Source organism: Musa acuminata, chromosome BXJ2-2 (genome assembly GCF_036884655.1).
Source record: "Musa acuminata AAA Group cultivar baxijiao chromosome BXJ2-2, Cavendish_Baxijiao_AAA, whole genome shotgun sequence".
Taxonomy (NCBI): domain Eukaryota; kingdom Viridiplantae; phylum Streptophyta; class Magnoliopsida; order Zingiberales; family Musaceae; genus Musa; species Musa acuminata.
In genome coordinates, this window is record NC_088339.1 from 33,610,805 (window position 1) to 33,633,739 (window position 22,935).

At 34.9% G+C, this 22,935-nt stretch overlaps 1 protein-coding gene across 3 annotated transcripts; it reads left to right on the forward strand.

The window, feature by feature from the left end:
- Positions 1-1,740: 1,740 nt before the first annotated feature.
- On the forward strand, positions 1,741-22,184 carry LOC103976574 (probable pre-mRNA-splicing factor ATP-dependent RNA helicase DEAH4). 3 transcript variants are annotated; one of them, XR_001976859.2, is made up of 17 exons: positions 1,741-2,016; positions 4,640-4,732; positions 4,875-4,979; positions 6,154-6,371; positions 8,716-8,768; positions 8,973-9,089; positions 12,017-12,108; positions 13,186-13,272; positions 13,625-13,839; positions 14,046-14,138; positions 15,636-15,759; positions 16,385-16,532; positions 18,053-18,122; positions 19,688-19,848; positions 20,996-21,171; positions 21,325-21,535; positions 21,841-22,184. XR_001976859.2 is itself a non-coding variant. In XM_009391829.3 (16 exons), exons 1-16 carry the CDS (start codon positions 1,817-1,819, stop codon positions 21,479-21,481), a joined length of 2,109 nt encoding a protein of 702 aa, XP_009390104.2. In that variant the 5' UTR covers positions 1,741-1,816; the 3' UTR covers positions 21,482-21,695. The 3 variants fall into 3 exon arrangements, 2 of the variants coding, with proteins under 2 accessions (XP_009390104.2, XP_064953199.1); XM_009391829.3 differs by lacking the exon at positions 21,841-22,184 and having other exon boundaries at positions 21,325-21,695; XM_065097127.1 differs by lacking the exons at positions 1,741-2,016; positions 4,640-4,732; positions 4,875-4,979; positions 21,841-22,184 and adding an exon at positions 4,748-4,874 and having other exon boundaries at positions 21,325-21,695.
- The last annotated feature ends 751 nt before the right edge of the window (positions 22,185-22,935 follow it).

The window sequence follows — 22,935 nt, forward strand, 5'->3', positions numbered from 1 at the left end:
CCATAATCTCATCATCGTTGTCGGCCTCTCCAAGCTCTCCATCATCGAACTTTGGGGAGACCACATTGTGTTGTTAGCTCTTCGCCCTCCCCACCCTCTATTGCTCCTTCTTCCTCATCTTTTGCCTAATTCCTCTTAGAATGATCATTTATTAAAGAATTATATCATAATTATATATTTTTTACTGATAAATAATCATAATCAAAATATGATTAAATATATAATATATATTTTATTTAATTAAATAGGGATACATAATTTAACATCCTCCTCCCTTCTCACTCTTTGATCAAAGGTGATAGAAGTGCCAACGAGGGACAAATGTGAGATGATGAGACGAAAGTTCTTATTAACGAAGATGGTATTTGCGCTCGAAGAGGAATTGATTGATGCTCGAAGAAGAGAAGAGGAAGGGAAAGGAGGAGATACTACTCTTAATGGGAGTAGAGACAATGACAGCGAAAGCGATGACATCGATAATAGCGGGTGGTGAGGTAAAAATATTTTTATCGAAATGATAAAAAATAAGCATCATTAAATAAAATAAGCTTCACCCTTGATAATTGTTATCTCCAATATCATCGTCACCATCGGCTCAGCCCCCAACTCCCACCACGAGCAACGTTGCCCCCTTAGTCTTTGTCACACCCTCTCTTGCTCCTCTTTGCTAACTTCATCTCATCTTTTGTGACATTCGGCTCCCCTCTCCACCTTTTAGCACTGTTGCTATCGCCCCATCCCCTCTACCTTTTAATGCCACCATATTCTCACTCTCCATTGCTCCTCCTTCTTCATCTTTGTTTGTGTTGCCCTCTGTCACTCTCTCTTCCTCACAATCAAAGAGATCCCTCCATGAGGATCGTGCAGAGTGGCGGTAGTGTTGTAATCACGATTGATGAACTCCCCTTTTCCTCTTGATAAAAGAGCTCCTTGTTGAGGGAGCATGACAACCTCCCCATCGCCTTCTTGAATCTTTTCCATGATCTCAGTATCGTCGTCAATCTCTCTGAGCTCTTCATCATCGACCTCAGGGGAGACCACATCACTTTGTTAGCTCTTCGCCCTCCCCACCCTCTATTGCTTCTTTTTCCTCATCTCTTGTCTAGTTCCTCGATCATTTAAGACTATCTTAATTAAAATTTATTTTTACTGAATAATAATCATAATCAAAATCTGATTAAATATATAATATATTTTATTTAATTAATATAGAGATATATAATTTAACATCTTCCCCTTTCCTTTCCTTCTTTCTCGTTTTCTTCTTCCCCCTCCTCCCTCTTCGATCAAAAGTGATGAAAGTATCGATAAAGGGCAAAGGTAAGATGATGAGGCGAAAGCCCCTGACAACGAAAATAGTGTCGATCCCATGGGTGCTTATGCTCGAAGAGGAATCGGTTGACGATCGAAGAGAAGGGGAAGGAAAATGAGAAGATACTACTCTCGACGGGAGCAGTGATGACGAAGGCGTTGACATCGACGGATCAAAAAAAAAAAAAGCATCATTAAATAAAAATCGATTAAGGAGGAGTTATTTGCTAAAAAAATAATATTAAAGGTTTTTCTAGATAAAACATCTTGTACGCTATCATTATTATTATTATAATATTAATAGGTATTGGATTATGTCATATACGTGGAGATGGATAGAGTCAATCACGTCGGTGTCGATGTTCGAAGAGTTCCATTTACATCTTTATAGATTAAAAGAAAAAAATGTGTTGGTTGTGTGGAGCCAAATCTATAAGACAAACGCAAACCCCCCAACCCTAACTCTGCGCGCGTCCGACCCATCCTCAACCGTCTCTCCGCGTCCATGGCGGTCCTCCCCATCCTCCAATTCGAGGACAAGATAGCGGAGACCGTGGCGGAGAACCCGGTGGTTGTGATCATCGGCGAGACGGGCTCCGGGAAGAGCACGCAGCTCTCCCAGATCTTGCACCGTCGGGGGTACACCCGTTCCGGTGCGATCGCCGTCACTCAGCCTCGCCGGGTCGCCGCGGTCACCGTCGCGAGGTAAAACCCTCACGCCTTTCTTGCGGTCAAGAAACGCGGGCGTTCTGGCGCTTGTTTGTCCGATGGAACCATTGCCAAAGATGGAGTTTCTGAACTCTGAATCCACTCTAGGATTCGAAAATTCTCTTTCTCTTCATTTTGTTTGTATGTTCTGTCGTAATGAATCAACTGCTCAACAGTGCGCTTGCCACCAGGATGTCTTAACAGATGCCGCGTTAACGATGATAGTAGGGTAGGATTCATCTAAATTCGAGCTATGAACCAAATATGAAGTGCAGCTTTAACAACTTATGGAGAACATTTGAAGGTGTAGTTGCCTAGTCGATATACATTTATAAGAAACTTTGAAAATGTTTTTAATATCTTGGACGTCATAATCAACAAAAAGACTAAGATTGAGAAGATATTGTTTGCAGGACTGACTGCCGAGGGTTAAAAAGGGAGAGGCAGAGGCATTAAGACTGTTTTGTAACTGGTGGTCTAGTATCCTGTAGATTATTAGCAAGAACTAGTGTTAGGCAGAAGATAGGCAAATTAAAGAAATCTATTGGAAAAGGAAATGACAGACAAAACACCAAAAAGTAGTTGCTTCCCAAATTATTTTTCTAGAACTAACTAGTAGCTTAGTTATTTCATTCAATTCATGAAGTAGTTTTATCAAACGAATTGATAAGCTTGTTTTTAAGAATCATTTTATAACTTACTTTTCAAATTCACTAAATGCAATCTTGACTAATAATAACTAACTGATTTATATGTAGTTTTTTTAATGAGTTTTACTATTCTACATTCATTTAATAATGCTGAGCCTAAATCCCAATTGATGGTAAGCGAACCCTTAATCAACACTCAAAATTCAATATATTGTACTGTTATTTAAAACCAAATCCTTATTAGAACAAGAGTCCAAATCTCAAGTTGGTTTTACTTTCAGCAACTTACTGGACCGGCATGGTATAGATATATCGAGTACTATACCAACTTGTTACCCAGTGTGATCGAAAAGAAAAAAAAAAAAGATTGTGCTGCAGCAGTATTTAGCTATATGTTTAATACTGGTACTTGGTTGGACCGATAGAGAGTAGAGATTCCAAATTTTGATTAGGAGAACCCCTAATTGGTGCGTTAAAGTCAACTTTTACAAGTCTATTATATATTCTATAAAACGGTTAATTGGTTAGCTAATGTTGGGACTACAGATGTTGCCACTGAATGATGGGAGATGATCCATGTGGCAAACTTGAAATAGTTGGGACGTTGGTGGCTTGTTGTTATTATAGCTACAAGGTCACCTTTGTTTTGTCATTAAAATTTTTGAATTATTAGGACATGACATATTAAAAAAGTTGATGTTGCGGAGATGATGTGTGGTTTTACCATGAAAAAATGACATTTGAAATAGCACAAATCAGGGACAAAATTAGGGAAAATTGTTTAATGTAATTTAGAGTCGTGCATGAAAGATTTATGAGTGCATTGCTTAAGTAAAATGTTTGACATGAGCTATCAGTATTGGTGGTGCTAGAGAGGAGGGATACCGAAGAACGCTTTGTTTGAAACAATAAAAATAAGAGAAATTTTGATGTCTCAAACTTAAAGTGTATTGGTAATAATGAATCATCATGACTGTCAAATCCTTGGTTTTGATCACATATGGCTGTTTTCATATGCAGTCTTATGCACAAAGTTCTTAACATTTTAGTATGCATTCTTTATTTCTTTGATATTTGTTAAAACATGTTCAATATCATCATAATTATATATGAATTGGAGTAATTGGTCAATCTTTCCATATATTCAATAAACTGCCTTTTTCTCTTCAAGGATTGCATAATTATCCATCACGTGGCCCTCCAGACACTGAGTTTTCCTTGAGTGAAAAGGAAAATATTGAGTGATGGAAACAAATTTCTCTTTGTACAAACAAGAGATACTATGTTCCTTCTTCAAGTATCTGCAAAAACCTCTTAAGTTCTCTTTCTGACTTAACCGGTACTCACATCAAGCATTTTCCCTCTCCATCTTGAATTTACGATATGAGACCCTTTTTTCAACAATAAGATACAAGCAGCATCCCCTCTCTTCTTCATGACAAAATTTTCTAGGTCTACTTGAAGTGCATTAAGTCGAGTAATTATATCTTCTAAAGTGAGTGGTAGCAGTTTTCATCTACCAACATTAGATGTTTACTGGATATCTATTTTTTGTTGTTTTTCTTTTCAATTTGTATGATTATGTTAATATTTAAATGACTTATTAACATAATCTTGTCATTTTACATATGGAATCTGGAAAGTGAGTCGTTTGATAGCCAAAAATTGATCAAAACAGGACCAAGCAGGCAGTCCAACTTTTTTTTAGGTTTAGGGTGATTGAATAAGGTAGAGCTTCTAGTTTTTGCTTTTTATCCTTTGCTTTTCATTCTTCATAAGTGGTTCTCTTCTCTATCATATTACTTGTCAAGTTTCTGTGAAATAAATTGCGCATTGGCTTGTTTTTCTAGAGGATTTCCCAACAATAATTTTGTAATGTAGATTTCACATTTGTATTGATATTACTGACATCCATGCTTTTTGCTGTGAACTTTAGTTTAGGATTAACAAGTTTGTTTTGTCCTCCACAGGAGGGTTGCATTTGAACTAGGTTCTCGACTTGGTGAAGAAGTGGGCTATGCAATTCGTTTCGAAGATCGGACTTCTGATAAAACCTGCATTAAGTAAGAAATTATTTGTACAATCTGGCGAAGAAGTGGGCTAAGCAAAAGATTGGACTTCTGCAGAAAGCATTTATATCTGGATAAACCTGTTCTGGTGTATAATTTGGATATTGCAATAACTTCCATTTTACACAATGCTCAGGTATCTAACTGATGGTTGTCTTCTTCGAGAAAGCCTATCTAATCCAGAACTTAACCAGTACTCAGTTATTATCTTGGATGAAGCTCATGAACGCAGTTTGAACACGTATGACACTTGTTTTGTTCAGTCTTATAAGTGACTTTTTCTTAACTAGCACTACACAAAGTTCAAGGTATTAGAATTTAGAATTTTGGGCATGTTTTTTCCTTTTTCATCTGATGAAAGGAGTGGTTATGGTTTCTGTGTTTGTTGGAAGTAGTTTTATATTCGTACATTGTACTCCATTTAATGAAATTAAATTGCTTAATACGTAGCATATGTTTAAATAGTTTTCTCTAATTTTATGCAAAACCCCAAAAGTAGTGAGCTATATATGCTCCACAGTTTGTGTGTAAACTTACTGTTCTTCAGGGTCATCAGTGTCTATCCTAGATGTTTGAGGAAACAGGAAAATGTAAGAAAACTAGACTATAGACCTCATGATCTAGGGGCACACATGTGCATCTAAAGATGATGCTTTGAAAGCTTCTATTCTCGCAATAAATTGTGTGTGTTAATGTTAAGTAACAAACTTATGTTGGAGGTTAACTTAGCACTCTAAATTTGTTTAGTTATAGAAGAAGGGTCTTGATTAGGAACATGGACAAGATCTGTATATAAAGATTTTCAAGAATCTTTGATCTGTCTTAAATTTGAAGTAATTAAGCAATAAGAGATCCACTCTATCTCATATGAAATTGAGCTGCTGTATGAATACAAAATGTTTTGGTGTCTTTCAGTTCTAGTTATTCCAACAGTTCAATATGTTGACTAATAGAACACCCCCACCTCATCAAGGCCTATGCTGCTTGAAGAGTTAATAGTCATTTATTTATATTCATAAACTTTGCATTTTGTTTGAACACATGCACATTGATGAATAATGGAAAGAAAACTGCTCTTGTGTTCTAATGTTAGCAATTGAGTTACCGTATCATGACATCAACCTGGTATTACTCTATACATTTTCATGCGATGCTTCCTCTATGCTGGCTAGGTTTTCTGATTACTGCATTTGTTGGCTTGGTGCTGGCATGTGTAGTGATAGTTTCAATGGGATGTTATGACACTGGGCAAATTTTCTTTATTAAGTGCAAGCAGGGTCTCATGTATGCATTAAATATGTGAATTCAACTGTTCATTGTTAGTTATTTTCTGCTTAGTAATTTATTACTATTTCGTTATTGTTGTTTATGCATTCTGTAATTCTAGTTTTTTATTATGGTGTTCATTTTGGCAGTGACATATTGCTGGGCTTAATGAAACGCTTAATCAATAGACGCTCCTCAAATTTGAAAGTTCTCATCACTTCTGCAACCCTTGATGGTGTCAAAGTATCTAGATTTTTCTCCGGATGCCCTGTATTAAACGTCCCAGGGATATTATTCCCTGTGGAAAAATTATACAGAACTGAACGACCCACAAATTATGTCGAATGCTGTCTGAAGACTGCTCTAGGTAGGAATAAAATGCCCACCATATTCTTTGATTACCTTTTCAAATATATGAAATTCATAGTTTTACATGGTGGTGTTGATTTCTGAAAAAAGCTTGGTTCTTATGTTCTTGTTGCTAGTATGTTTTTGTTTTATATCATATGTCATTATAATTCCAAGTTCCAATAGCAAAGTAAATAGCAAGTGATACAATTCTTATTGTAAAAAAAAAAGAAACCAAAAAGACCATGTCACTGATATCGTTTTAACAAAACTTGGTCAAGGACATGGGAAATGGTTGATATTTTTTATGAAACACTATAGATGCAGCAGCAACAGCAACAACAACAACAAAGCCCTAAGTCTCAACTATTTGAGGTCGACTACATGAATCATTTGACGCCATTGAGATATATAAAAAAGCTATATGTTTAGTTATGTTTAGAGTACTTAAATATTTATTTATAGTTTCAATTAAAGTCTTTTTAAGCCTTCCTCTACCTCTCCTCATATCACTAATGTTAATTATTTCACCTTTTCTGATTATTGCATTTGGAGGTCTCATAAGGACATGCTTATAAAATCTTAAATGATTTTCTCTTATCTTATCCCCTATCGAAGCGATACTTATCTTTCCTAGTTGTTCACTATAGATGCAACATATGAGATTTTATGAGAAAACCATAGTGACTACTGACTACTTGCAAAAGAAAGTAACTATATTAAAAAATCAGATATTGGTTGCAAGTGTTGTCATAGAGCGAGATGAATATTGACAATGACAGTAACCAAGCATAGTTAGAGAATTTGCTTGATTCGCTGTTATGGCTTTTGTCCTATCATCAAATTTATATGTAATGCACATGGAGAATTCAATACTAATGTAATTTTTTCCTTAGAACTTGTGGTTGCAATGAAGATTGGGATGGAGAGAGGCAGAAAGAAGGAAAGTAATTATTACGGAATGGGCTAAATACTAGATAGTATACAGCTTCTTGAAATTAGCATGAGCAGTACTTAGTGATACAAAAATGTTCAATGAAATCAAACTTCCATCCTGTAGCTTTATTATCCATGGTTTACAATACCATACGTCACAGTTCAGTATAACTGTCCAATAGCTTATCAGTATGCAGACATCAGGTAAACCAGGTGGTAAACCTGGTGTAGGGCCTATACCGTTCGGTACACCCAGTATGACCTGTGAACCTTGTTATTATACGCAGAGGTATCATCTTTGAATTGCTGATTCTGCTTCTTTAATGCCCCCTTTCAACATGGGAATTGTCAGTTCGAATACTGGTCCAATAGCTTATCAGTATGCTGACATAAACCAGGTGATAAACCTGGTGTAGGGCCTATACCACTCAGTGCACCCAGTATTTCCTTGTGAACCTTATTATATGCAGAGGTATCATCTTTGAAGTTTGAATTGCTGATTCTACTTCTTTAATTGTCAGTTTCAATGTAATAGACTGTCTACAAGTTGGTAGGATTTCATAATTTTACTCCAGAACATACACAGAATTGGAAATGATTTCACAGAAAGAAGGAAACAACAAAGAGAGAGAATTGGAAATATACACATTTTGTTATATATATATATATACATGTGAATATATACATGTATACATACGTGTATATATATACATACATGTATATATAATTATATATACATGTATATATACACATATATACATGTATGTATATATATATATATACATGTATATATATATATACACATGTATATATATATATACATGTATATATATATATATATATATACACACACACATGTATATATACACACATGTATATATATATGCCACTGTTTATGTAAGATTTTCTCAAAAGAACCAGCAACAATTTGGGTATAAACTATAGAATTTTTTTTAAATCTAATATTTTTTGGATATATGTACATCACTTAGTTTTTAAAAGGGTGGGAAACAACTCATGGCACAGTAATCTAGCCTAATCTTAATTTTTGTTCAGTTTTCTGTTTCATTAAGTGTACAAATATGTGTAAATTTTGTGAATGATGCTACTTTTCATGTAAGGTTGGCTCAAAAAGCCAATGATTTTTTATAAATGTAGGAAAGTTTAAAACTGAAAAACTAGTTCTTTGTGGTATATAGTGTATATATTGCCATTACTTATTTGATAAATTATGCAATTATAGTACTCAATAATAACAAATATTTTACTTCTAAGAATATGATGACAACTAATTTTGCCTCTGGAACCTGTTTGATAATTCCATGTAAGAGGCTTGTATGTTGACATGTTTTGCCTATTAGATATTTTGTTATCTTGTAGGTTATGCTCTTATATCTTATATCAACCATCGATATTGCTCTTGACAGATGTACATGTCCGTGAACCGCCTGGAGATGTCTTGATTTTTATGACAGGACAGGTGAGCTTTTGCCTATGAGTTTTTCTACATATTTTGATGGTTTTGTTGGCATAGCACCTCTCTGCTAATTTTATCTTCAGATAACCGAGTTATCGCCATGCAATATTATACTTTTACGGTTTTACCTCGTGAATTTGACAGGAATTATTGCTTTCTTTTCTTGTTATTATATTTATAAACTAAACAAATTTCTAACTAATATAGGATGACATTGATAAAATGGTTTTTAAGCTGGAGGAGAAGATTCAAAACCTTGAGGAAGGTTCTTGCATGGATGCTATAGTCTTTCCACTTCATGGTTCTTTACCACCTGAATTGCAGGCAATATCATCTAACTTGATCATAGTTTTGGTTGATCTAGCTATTTTTTATAATGGATTTTTAATTGCATGTCTTGCAGCAAAGTACCATTACTGTTGCTTTAGTATCAGTTACCTACATTTTCACTGGTTACTCTGCTGGGTGTGTTTACACCAACATGTTGGTTGTTGATTACCTTTGAGCAATTATAGCATATTCAGTTGATTTTCTTATGGGCCTGAATCTCACTATCCAATAAAATGCAGTTGTCTGCATTTAGCAACTCTATTTACTATAAAAACATTACTTGAAGGAATCTTTTAATTTTTTAGTTTTGATAGTTGAGGTGTTTATAATAGATGTGTAAACTTGTGAGATCAATGGATCCTTTGATGGCCTATTGTTAGGATTAAATGAATATTATTATCTATATTTTCAATTATATAAAACTGAGCCTAAGAGATAATTTAGTTTGAATATTGCTTTCTAGTTTGTACTTTCGTGAAGATGAATGAGGCTGATGCTCGAGAGCTTGATATATTTACCTGAAGCTTAGACTAGTACTTGAATGCTTCTGGGGAGGAAAGCGACGACTGATTGACCCACACATAAAGCTCTGAAAGCCAAAACTTTATAGTTTCTATGGTTCCTTTATTCGTGCTACATTCAGACTTGTGCATGCAAAAACTTTATGATTGTTCAGAATTATTCAGTCTTTGAATTTTAGATACGTGGGAGTGTCTGGTGCTTTATTTTGGTTAGCCTGGAAGTGGTTTTTTCTTCAATTTTCTATAAGATTAAATAATGACTCACATCGATAAAACTGATTTTTAGATTTGTGTACTTCATGTACACATCACTTTATTGATATAAGTTATAAGTTATAACGATATGCAGTTAAAATAAATTAAACTGTAAGAGTTATAGTTACATTTCTTTTTAGTTTCTGAAAAAATATAAGGTAGATATTAGGAAGTCACTTTAAGTTTCTGACATGAACATTAATTTAATTGAAAAAAGAAACGGTCAGCTGCATAACTGTTTGTGGTGTTGGTGTCATGAGTTAAAGTGCATGTACATGTTTCATTTGAGCATGCATATCCTCAGTTGAAATTTTACTGTGATACACATTTATGCCTAAATCTGTTTTGTATGTGCTCAACCTGATGTAGCACATAAATTTCCTTTTTCTTCATGTATTATAAGCTTGTTCAGGGATTTGATCAATTTCATCAAAAGGCATGGTTGTTTATTCCACTGACATAAGACAGTGGGTCTGGCTTCCTTTTAGTTTTCAAACTATAAAGAATAATAGCGTTTTTACCGTGGGAAGTATGCTAATGTTTCACAACCCCTCGAGTTAGATTGTACAAATCCTTCTCTGCTGTATTTAGGTTTATGTTCTTTTTCACAAACTCTAAACAGTCTTGTTCTTTCTCTCATCTGTTGTGGCAACTTTATTTTTACCTATTCACTTAATTGTCCTTTGTGACATGTTCAAACCTTTTCAATTGTTTTTCCTCACTTTTAACTGATTCTCTTTCTAATTTACCATATAAACCTTCTCAAATTTTTTTCCTCACCTTCAACTGATTCTAACACTAATTTACCATGAAAACAATTATATTATGTTTCACCTTTCCCATTAATGCCACTCCACTTTAAGATCCACAATTCATTATGGATTTGCCATGTCATAACCAGCAGTTGCTTCTTTTTTGTACGTTTCATGTTTGCCACAGCCTTACACTGGATTTGTATTCATGTTCTGAATCCAACATATTGCGAACATTGACTCACCAATTTTCATGTACAACCATGTCAAACTATGAAGGCTAGCATGTGCCTAGCACATAAGAGGCTGAGCACAACAGAGTACATGGAGCATATGTACCAGTCAGCATTTGGCAGATGCATGGCTAGCAGCCCAACCTCTTATATATATTGTTTCTCATTGGCTGTTCTGTAACCATACAGCGTAGTTGGTGTCAAGGCTATCTTTTGTAGCTTTTATGACGTCCAAGTACATGAGTCAAAACACCAATATTCTCTTTAAAAATGGTGTTTCACATTTATTCGTGATGTCCCATTTATTTCTTGTTGTTAATAGTTGACCCTATAGAATGCACTGACATCTATCCTTGTGTTAGAACCCTTTTCCTAGTACTTGAGCATCAGTAATTTGAGACGTGGTGAACTGAAGTCATTACAATGTGATAACTAAAGGCAGCAAGTTCCAACTGTACAAATGATAAATACTACTCTTATGGACCCACTAGAGAGCATTACTTTGATTTAGTTAGTACTGTATTGTTAGAACTGATTGCATAACCACTATCACTATGGAGTAATTGATGGATTTTATTTCTTACAAGTTACAACTGATCTTTAAACACCAAAAAATCTTGCACCATTATATTATAAAATCTGCATTGTGAAAGTAAAATTGTAGTAATGCTTAAAATTAAACAACTCGGTACAATTACAATTACACTTACATTTTTTTTTTCTTTTTCTTCTTTTCAACATTATTAAATAACTTGGTACCACTAGATTTTGCCTTGCAGTTCTTCAGTGATGAAAAAGAAACAGATGTTGTGCTCACTTAAGTGAATATGTTATGCCATATAAATTCTATGGACAGGATGACATGCATTTTGCATGTAGAATATTTGCGTTATGTATACATGTGCTGATATTTGTGATGCTTCAGCTGCATTGCATTTCTTTTTTTTTTTAGATTGCTTTTTATATGAAAACCATAATAACTTCTGAATGTTGCATTGTGTAACATGACCTGTTAAAGTGGCATGTAAGAAAAAAGAAGATGCTTTTGTGACTCTGTTGCTTGTCTGTGAGATATTAAACTTGGTAGATATATCTTAAGATCATTGAACCTTAAAATCAATATTATGGCTGATATCTCACATTTGCTTTTCATAACGTAGATTCGTGTATTCAGTCCAGCACCACCAAACTGCAGACGGTTTATTGTTGCTACCAACATAGCTGAAACTTCTCTCACTGTTGATGGTATCGTGTAAGGATCTATTCCATGTAGTTATTTGTGGCTAGATTTCATTTGCATTTGGTTTTTTTTTGAATTAATTGCTCTTTCATGTATGATTAGTCAAATTGTGCATGACATTTGTTGTTACTGATAACAGAAGATATCACTGGCACAACAGAAATGTATATCCAGAAATGTTATTTGAAATTTGTTATTGAGAATAATGTCTTTGAGTTGAAAGAACCACTATTGTTGTTGACGATTGTTGTATAAACTATAAAAAACCATTATTGACAAAAATATTTTTCCTTGTAATTGTGGAAAAGCGGTTTTAAATGGAGGTTACTTGTTTTTTTACGGGACAAAAGATGGACCTTAGTTTAATATAATCTTCATTGGTGGGTTGTGTTATGTAACTTATGTGTGTTTCTACTAGGATACTCTTTTGAAGTCTTGTAATCAATTTTCTTATCTGAAAATATTTTACATCTATGCTCCAACGTAATTTGTAGTCTTAATTTGTTGCTTGTCTCAGAAATTTATACAAAGAATTGTTGAAACTAATTGGATTTCTCACGACAGCTTGTTGGACTGGATTATTGTCAATGTATCAGATTGTACATTTTTCTTGTTTGAACTCTCTCGTGTTTCTCTAGTATCTCAATAATCTTTGTGTGTGGCATGATGTTCATGGGTAAATCTTTTGTGAAAATTAGAGTTTTGTCTAAGTTGTATTTGCATAATTATGACATGTTTGACATTCTTAATAAATTTGGTAACTTAATGAGCAATCAGCATCAAACCAAACAACATCCTCATCACTGCCTGCTGTATTAGATAATCAATAATTTGTATATATATCAGCTGTAGCAGATTTCATGTTATGATTTTTAACCAATTAGTGGCCATACTAGATATGTTGCGCTCATTCCCACTGGAAAAGTCCAATGGTAGAAACATCTCCTTGAAAACAAATTTAGATATTACTCCAATTTCTTTTAAATGAATAATGTGTTCCTTTATGCATATACTATATTTCCTCTTGAATTAATGGCTTTGGATTTAAGTTAAGATCTGCATAATATTTTGATTATTTTCTCATGCTAGGTATGTCATTGATTCTGGTTTTGTGAAGCAGCGCCAATATAACCCCTCGACCGGAATGTATTCTCTTGATATCGTGCAGATAAGTAGGTTGGTTGTGTCCAGATATTTTGTCTTGGTACTCTATTCACGTTCTTGTCCATTCGTTCTATAAGTGATGCTATATTGTGCATGTAGGTTGTTGTAGATGGTAGATATTTGTTGTTATTTTTGTGCATATAGGAAATTAAAAAACAATAAATTTCTTTCCATGGTAACAGAAATGGCTTGAAATAAAAAGAAAATGCTACTCATGTTGGTTGGAGAGTGGGAATGATGTTACTCACTATTCTTGTGTTTGGACATGATGCTTTGAAATTGAACCATTAAGCATTTTAGGTATAATCAGATTGGCTGTCAGACAAGACTCATTGATTTGAATTGTTGGCGTGAATTGTTGTAGAGTTCAAGCTGATCAACGAGCTGGGCGAGCCGGAAGGACTCGTCCTGGCAAGTGTTACCGGTTATTTCCTAGAGCTGTTTATGATGAGGAGTTTCTTGATGCAACAATACCGGAAATTCAGCGATCATCTCTTGCTGGAAGTGTTCTTTACCTGAAGTCGTTAAGTCTTTCTGATATTGATATCTTGAAGTTTGATTTTCTGGATCCACCATCACGTAAGAACTTCATTCTTTGTTGTTGATCTTGTATGAGATTGTTTATTCGTTTAGGTGCTTATATTGTTGATATATTGATGGTTTGTTCACCAAAATTAATAAGTTGATGTTGGAGGACAATAAAATTCTCTACGAAAGTTTCTCTTTGAAATGGACTTCTTTCAATAACCTAATTTTAGATATTAAGCTGCCTATTGTTGCCGCAGGTGAATCACTAGAAGATGCTTTAAGGCAATTATACCTCATTGATGCAATTGATGAAAATGGACAGATAACTGAGATTGGAAAAGCTATGGCTGGTAAGAGTTTAATACAAAATATTCATGCCTGAATGCACTGATGATTTCTCTGTTTTCGGCCTTCATTTGTTTAGGATGAAAAAAGGTGCTCACTTGATGATTCTAGATAAAACAGTTTATTTCAAAACATAAGATGATTGCATACAAATTTTCTACGAATCCATTGAACGGGCAACTGCATTTCCACAAAAAAAAGACACTCTTATCTTATTCTTTAAAGAAAAATAGATGATATAGATATTGATAGTTTTGGTATCCATTTGTCACTTAACTGTCTCACTTTCCCTGTGATTATAGTAAGCAATGACCTGATATATAGGTCGCACATTGGCCTTGCCTCCAATCATAAGGCAGGTAGGTAGATGGGTAAGGTATAAATGATTTGGAAAGCATTGCTCTAAAAATAAACAACAAGAAGATGTACTAGAAAACTTATGCTACAAAGTCACCATGTTCTCAAGTGCACTAAATTAAAAATAAAAGGTTTATGCCTTTCAAATATTCCAGAGCATATATATGCAGCATAGAAATATTCCCAGAAAAACTGATATAACCAAATATATGATCAGGAACTGATGGAGACTGCTTGAAGTGCCTCCAAATCAAGACACAGCTTGTAATAGTTGTCGCAAAACCTTACACATTAGAAAATTGAATTCCTGTGACAAGTTGTTTGAACATAAATAAAACTTATAAAAGGATCATGCAGCTTAACATTTTAAGCTTTCAGCAAAGGATTTGGAGATCCATGTAAAATTTTATAATTTTGTAAAACTTTGAAACATTCAAAATTTTATTAAAATCTGAAAAATGTCAAAATATCACTGTCTTTGGTTTGTTGATATGTAATTTTAACAGAATAAAAGTATAAAAATTAGGGTTTACATTTCTCATAAAGTTGAATAGTTTACATAATTACAACTATTTACCAAGCACCAGTAAATATCTGAAGAAATGTATACTGGCCTGCAGTAAATATCCATGCATGTATAATATTTTATGTTAGGACATAAACTATCTGAATCATGACAACTGAAAAGGCATTATGTTGATGTTAGGTTACATTGTACATATCAAAGAAAAGAAAAAAGTGTAGGGGTCAGCTACAGATTAATTTAGGATATTGTCATTGGGGCTTAAGCTTCCTGCAATATTTCAAGTTGCACTTTCCATGGGCAGATAGTAATCATTTTCTCTATAATAGTCAATCTTTCTGAACGACAATTGTAATCATTTTCTGGAGATCACTTTTTGAGTTTCTCTTAATCAAGGAACGGTCCGAACACTCTTATATGTAAACCTAGTAAATGCTGTTAATTGAATGATTTGCTATAGTAAACTGGGGTTGTTTTAATTTGCTAGGAATTCATGTATGTACTCTTAATCTTCTATTGCATGAAACATTTCATGAGTGTGGTTATATGGGTATAATTATCTGGATCATGCACATCTGACACTTTCCCTTGACTAAGTGCCATCCTTTTGGTTATGTTGTAGAGCTTCCATTGGAACCCTCGCTTGCAAGGACTTTAATTGAGGCAAATGAGTTGGGATGTTTGTCTCAGGCTTTGACAGTCACATCTATGCTATCAGCAGAAGTTGCAATTCGTCCTACTCACAGGTGAACCCTACTCATGTTGTGATTCATCCAAGATATGCAATTTCATACGGGATTGACATGTACTGGCCAGTATTTACCAGTCCAAGCATGAATTGGCATGCAGACCATCCAATTTTGGATGGCCCACATACCGTACAGGGCCTATCGTCCGGTTCTATTTTTATCATTTTTAATCCTAAAATGTCATAGTCCATTCTCTTGTGTTGTTTGTCGCCCCCAGCCTGTCCTTAGTACTTGTCTCCTCCTCTTCCATTGTTCCCATTGCTTCCTCCATTGTTATTTTGTATAATTCATAAGTTGAATTTTCTGGAATGTGTTGTGTGTCATTAACTCATGCACTTCATGACGAATGACATTAAAAAGAAAAAAAAAGCATATAATTAGCAGAATATGAATCCAAAGATGCTTGTCAGTCATCAGTTATTTTCTTTGAACATCCACAAAAGTTTCTCCTGTACAGTTATTCATTTTTTTTCTGTGATAAAACAATGAAATTATATATTACTTTGGTGATATTGTTTTGGATTTGAAATATATAGATATTCTATAACTTTTCATGCCTAAATAAACTTTGTGTAAGAGCTGAATGACTTGTTGCATCTTGCACCGTACAATACATGCACAGTAAAAACAAAGAGAAGAAGAGAAAACAATCATTTTCCAAACTACCAGATGGTTCTGGGTGGGGTGACCATATACAACTGCTTCAAGTATATGAAAGTTGGGACCGAGCCGACTATGATCCAAATTGGTGCACTGACAATGACTTGCAGGTATATTACAATTTTTGTTACTTCAAAAATTCATGGTACTTGATGGTTATGCATACTGCATAGATCGAAGATTTTGGAGAGTTATCTTACCTGAATTAGTCTTCTACTAGGGCCACATGTAATATCAATGTGAAACCAACATCCATGATGATGGCATGTTTTCATGTTAGCTTCGGTGCCAGTTCTGTGATGCCATTTGATGGACTAGGAATGCTTTCATGTTTCTGTTGAATCACCAGTTTAGTCACATTCTGATCATTGGTATCTGCTTGAGAAGTAATTTCTACATAATAAATTCAAGGTTTCACGTACCTGATTGATTCTTAATGAACGATCAACAGGATTTCTCTAATGGCAGAGGCCATCTATTTTGTTCCACATTATGGAGTAGCTCAATTGTGGCTTTGGTGTTGTAGTTATGATCCCAGATTGTAAGTCGAGTGACTCAAGATAGTTCATCTATTTCTTCTTGACACAGTATCTATTGGGTTCATTGTGTCCAATATGGATTAAAGGTTATAAATTGGTTTTGGTTCTTCGTTTGGATGAACAGTGACTAATTCTAACCAACAAGTATGCAGTTGTTTGGCCATGTAAGGTCTTGATGCGAACAGAGTCATGGAACGGCTTCTGTCTTGTTGATCTTCAATCCATATGTCTGAGTTTTGTTCTTTTACTGCGATCAAGTCTATCATGTGATATATATTTTTTTGTCCGTAAACAATATCTAAGCTCAGTACTGCTGAAAAGCTGATGATAAACTCTTAGGCTATGGACTATGGAGTAAGATTAGGATATCAGATTGTTTTCTTTGTTTCTTCTCCAATTATTATTTATATTAGTACTCCTTCTCCACATTTTTGAAATTTAAGTTTTGTCTACTCTGTTTAGTTATCAGAGTGCGCATATTAGGCTGGTATAATGGTGGTAAGTAGCCAGACACGGTTATCTAAGACCTATTACTTGTGCCCTTGGGCCTTTACCTTGCTTCCATGTCTGCTTCTGTGATAGCTCTGTCAAACCTTCAGATTGCTTAAATGTGTGAGTATTTGTATAGTATTTGACTTCTTTTTATTCATTTTCATATGTTGTTATATCTGCTTGTAATATTCATTTCTTTCCAACTAATAATAAAGCTCACCTCTACAACATAATTGGTTATACTCTCTCTCGTGACTCATCTAGTTATGGGTGGAAAAAGTCCAGTGTCATCAAGTATATCATTTATTTCTTCCCTTAGGTTCTATCTTTTCTCAACTTTCCAGCTTCATAGTTCATGTGGTTTTGTGGAAGTTGATCTGTAAGTTCCCTGTTAGAAAATAATACCTCATCAGTTATCTAAAATTGCAAATGGTTTATGAACATAGCTGATCGATATTTAATTTTTAGGTTCAATTTTTTTAGTGAGCTCTGCCCTTGATCTCTTTCTAATGTTGTTTATGTTAATAATGTACTGTCACATTTTCATCCTGGCTTCAAGCTGTGAATATGTCATTTAGTAATACTTGGACCTTTTGCAGGTCCGCAGCATGATGTTTAGCAAGGATGTGAGGAAGCAACTATCTCAGATAGTACAGAAGTTGGGAAAAGGTCAATTTATTACATTGGTGTTTATTTGATTTTTCATACTTAGCAGTGATTTAAAAACCGCTAGGTGCTAAGGTCCAAAAACGCTTGAGGCGCTAGGCGCTCGCCCGAGTGAAGTGAGGCAATATAAAAATATATAATATAATTAATAAATATAATTATTTAAATAAAAGTATGATATTAAATTAAGAAAATCTTGTAAAATTATAATATCACATTAACAAAAAGTCTTAAAATTCAAAACAATAACAATAATTTCAAATAAAAAAATTAACAGTATTCAAATCAAAATAATGTATTATTAATCTAATAAATAAAAATACTATTACTAGTATACAGTTAGTAGTATACTGTTAATAATATATGAAGTGAGAAGAGTGTGAGTAAGAGGAAGATCGAGACTGTTGACTGAGAGCAGCGGGAGCAGCGAGCGACGACAGTGGCAGCGGTAGCAGTGAACAGTGGGAGCAGGAGTGGCGAGCGACGATAGTGGCGGCGATAGAAGCGAGCAGTGGGAGCAGCTAGCGGCAACAGTGGTAGCGGTAGCAGTGGGAGCGGCGACAGTGGCAGTGGTAGTAGCGGCAGCAAGAGCAGGAGCGGCGAGCAGGGTTAGAGGTGGGAAGTTGCAAGAGGAAGGCTGATATCGGTGCTTTAGTTAGATTGATTGAACCAACTAAAGCACCGGAGATCGAACCAGACCTAAAACGTTGGTTCGATCGCTTGGTTTAACTCGGGCGCTCGCTCAAAGCGCCCGACACCTGGGCTCGGGCGAGCGCCCAGGCGGCGCGCCTCTTTGAAGCATGCCATCTGGAAACGAAGCGAGGCACTCAGGCCTCTCGCCTCGCCCGAGCGCCTAGGTGAGCGCCTGAGTGCCTAATGAAACCACTGATATTTAGTAGTTAGTACATTTAGTTTTTTCTACTGTATTGTCAATTTACTATCTCGGTGTAAACTGTACAGTATATGCATTACTCCTGTCTTGTCATGGTCTAAAATTAGCCATTAGATCATACATACAAGTATATTTCTCATAAAGATGGATCCTGACCTTTAGAAATCTGTGTTAAGAGAACAATCGTTTTCTTTTCCCTCGATATCTTACAGCCAAATTGACTCAAATTGGTATCATGACTGTGGCCTTATTAATTAATCCAAATAGAGCACAAAAACTAGTCCACCCCACTATTTTCCAGATCTGCTGGTGAATTTTTTTCAAGACTGGAGACATTCAGATTAGAACTTCGGTCACCCTAGACCCTCAATGAATTGACAGTGTGTGGATATGAAACCTTTTGGTTGGTACTTTGGTAAGAAAATATAGAGCTTTCAATATCTTTATATTGCTTTTAGCAGTCTTCTTAGGCCTTACACTCTCTCTCTTTACATGAATAATGTTAACCGACTGGCATTATCCAATCATATCTATAAGTCTCCTTTGAATATGTCCATACCTACCGTCTTGGATGATCTCCTGTCATTTTATTTTCTATCAGAGCAACAAACTTTTTCATAAATTGTTCTCTGCTTGTTAATATTTCGTTACAAGGCTACTGGTTTCTGAAATACAGGGTCATTGGACGTAGAATCAGGCATGCGGCAAAAAAAAAGTGATAAAGACTACAAAAAGCTCAGGAGAGCTTTATGCAGAGGCTACGGAAATCAGTTGGCCGAACGGATGCTGCTTCACAATGGCTATCATACACTTGGTTACAGGTCGCAACTTGTGCAGGTATTTGTGACTTATCCTACACTAAAATCAAGATTTTCCTAATTTACACCAGTCATATGGTAACATACCATGTGGATTTTTTTTTTTGCACACAATGCGGAACTTAATATGTACTTCTGCTATAGTTTTTAGTTCTCTGATGATGATCAAATAATAATTCTATGGCTTGTCTACTCTGCATGGTTCGAATATCCTCATTTCCAAAACTTATCATGTAATGTAGACCCTGAAAACAGATTCCTCTTAATGTAGATTAAACTTAATAGCAAATTCTCCGACTATGTTCTCATATAATTGCATTTAAATTTGTTCTATGTTTGTGATTTATATAGGTCTGGACTTTCTTGTGCTACCTTCCATTCATATTTTGTCTAACCCTTATTTTATTCACAATCAAGTATTTCCATATGGCATGCATCATAAGTGACTATTATACCATTGCATCTGTAATCAATGTAAGAAGATTTCATACAACATGCCACTTGGCAAGATTAATTTTCAGTGGAAAATTCAAGTATCTAAACATAATTTATAATCATTTCTAAGTACATCAATGAGTTTTATATCTGAAACATTTTTTCAACTTGTGATTGAGTGACAGACCTTTCTGGTCTGTAGATTAAATTCTAGTTAAATGTTAAATCTTTTATTATGATAAAAACAATTCACTATGACTTTAGTTGAAAGATGATAAAAACAATTAACCTGAGCAAAAGAATTTTCTTTTCGTTATAGCTGTGCTGTACTAAATAACTAAATATATGAACAAATAGCACACTGAAAAGGAAACTGAGATGTGGAAGCTTAATGTTCAGTGACAGAAGATAGAAGGATTTGCAGCTTAGATGTTTAACTGCATATTTGCTTTCTCTATTCTTGGGATAGTTCCATGTAGTTTCTAGGTCAATAGTTTGTGGACAATATAGTCAGAGAAAATGGCAATACAAATTAGGTTGTTCATGTCATCAGCAAAATCCTCTTTTGATTTTATGGAATTATGCTTAAAATTTGTATACATCAGGGGCACTGTTTAGGTCAGAATTATCTTGTGCCCACTTCTTGCCTTTTGCCCTTGCCAAATCACTAATAATTAATTTTGTCCTATAACATCTTTGTGGTGATGATTTGCTGAAGCCATTCATTTCAGGTTCATCCATCCTCGGTGCTAGAAGCTGATGAAGATGGACAGTTGCCAGATTATGTTGTTTACCATGAACTCATAAATACCTCTCGGCCTTTTATGAGAAACGTATGTGCAGTTGAAATTTCATGGGTCCAACCAATCTCAAAGAAACTGGAGAAGATGAACATTGACAAGCTGAGGTAATCCACTTGACCAGGAGAAATTTTCAGAAGTCCTTACCATATAATTCCTCTTCATGTGCAGTGGAACTGTTTGCTGTTTGCTTTCAAATTTTTATTTAAAAATTACCGAAATTAATATTTCAAGATTTTTATAAATTTCTAACTTTACAGTGGTGGCTCTGGTGCTTCAGAAAATAATGAGACCTTCGAGAACAAAACGATAAATTCATCTATGCAAGCGGTAGATGCCAGTGGTACACCTGGTTCCATGGATAGTAAAATTCAGGCAGCCCGTGAACGATATCTTGCTAGAAAGGCAAATAGATAGATGTTCCAGGGCGATCTTCACTAAAAGATATCTGTATAACTCTTATCAGCAAAGGTGATCATAAAGGTTTCTCTTGTTTGTTCCATTCTCCTATGCCTGTTATGTAGAATTCTCTGCTGCTAAGTTGGGATGTGATTCAAAAGGGTCGAGAGGAACCTTCCAAGTACTAATAATTAATGACATATTGCAGCAAGCCTTAGTCTGCTTTGATGTTTGGCAGTGGTCATCTCTGAATCATGTCCCTTGTTGCTTCTTTTTACATGAATAAAAACATTCAGTTTTTTTTCCTTAAAATCATTATTCAATATATGATTATAAAGATTGAAATAAGAATCATGTGTTCTTGTCTTCTATGATAGGTTATGGCATTATGCTGGGAAACCCTCAAGAGAAGTTGCCTCCCAGGCTCACAAGGCTCTTTCATGAACATTACTATGATGACCCTAAGAATCAGTCAGATAATTTTCCTTTATATATATATATATATATATATATATATATATATATATCAAGAAGGGGAGCTTCAAACTAACCTATCATTCTCATATTGACTGGAAACATTGACATCAATTATTTCTCAGTGCAGTGCTCCTTACAAAGTTTTCCCCAGCAAATGGAACTGTTTTTTTTTCTTTTTGTACCATTATTTTCTATGATTCGGAAAAGTTGCAGCAATCTTTGGAGGATTGCCTGTTGAAGATGATCTCCCTGCTCTCCCTCTCTGCGGCCCAGATGATCGGTATGAACCCCTTCCACTGCTATCCTAATTGAATTCAAGTTGGTGTTCGGTTTAAACAGTAGAGTATTATGTCCCTTGGGATTCTTGCGAGTCCATTAATGTGGTAATAGTTCTTCCTGTAGTGAAAAAGTGTTTCTGTTCGAGGTTTCAGTTTGTTGAATAGAAAAAAAAAAGTCTTCATATCTATTCTTCCGAAGATTGTAAATGGTATTTTTGCCCCTCCAAATTTTTATAAAGAACATCTATATAACAACCCCTCCAAATAGTTTGATCTTTAAGTATATATATGGATCCCTTTCTTGTATTAGAATCCTCCCTCTAATGTACATCCATCGCACTCATGAAATAAAAATTAATGGTTCTTAAATGTAAAGATAATAAATACGAAAGTTGGTAATTTAGGAGGAACAAACATAGTAGGATAATGTTCAAAGGGAAGGCGGAAAGGGCGTGTGCGATTTCACATGAAAAGAGAAAACCCGCCGGATTAATCTGATTTAGTTTAGCATCGGCATTCCTCGTGTTCCGATTCAACTGTTCTGGTAATCATCGTATTAATCCTAAATCAGTCATAAATGGTGCAGTAATCAGTAACTCTTCCGTCGTTTCTTGGATCCCACCACAATTGTTCGTCCTCCGTGAAGATTGATGCCTAATTTGAAAATTAGTCTGTAAATGACTCACCGATTCATCCAATTCGTGTCATCGAAAATTC

What these genes read in the sequence shown, in the direction of transcription:
- LOC103976574 (XM_009391829.3), top strand. Translation starts at nt 1,817, where the DNA reads ATGGCGGTCCTCCCCATCCTCCAATTCGAGGACAAGATAGCGGAGACC. An exon ending in CTTTACCACCTGAATTGCAG is followed by an intron (nt 9,090 to 12,016) that starts GCAATATCATCT and finishes TTCATAACGTAG; the next exon opens with ATTCGTGTATTCAGTCCAGC. An exon ending in GCAATTCGTCCTACTCACAG is followed by an intron (nt 15,760 to 16,384) that starts GTGAACCCTACT and finishes ATACATGCACAG; the next exon opens with TAAAAACAAAGAGAAGAAGA.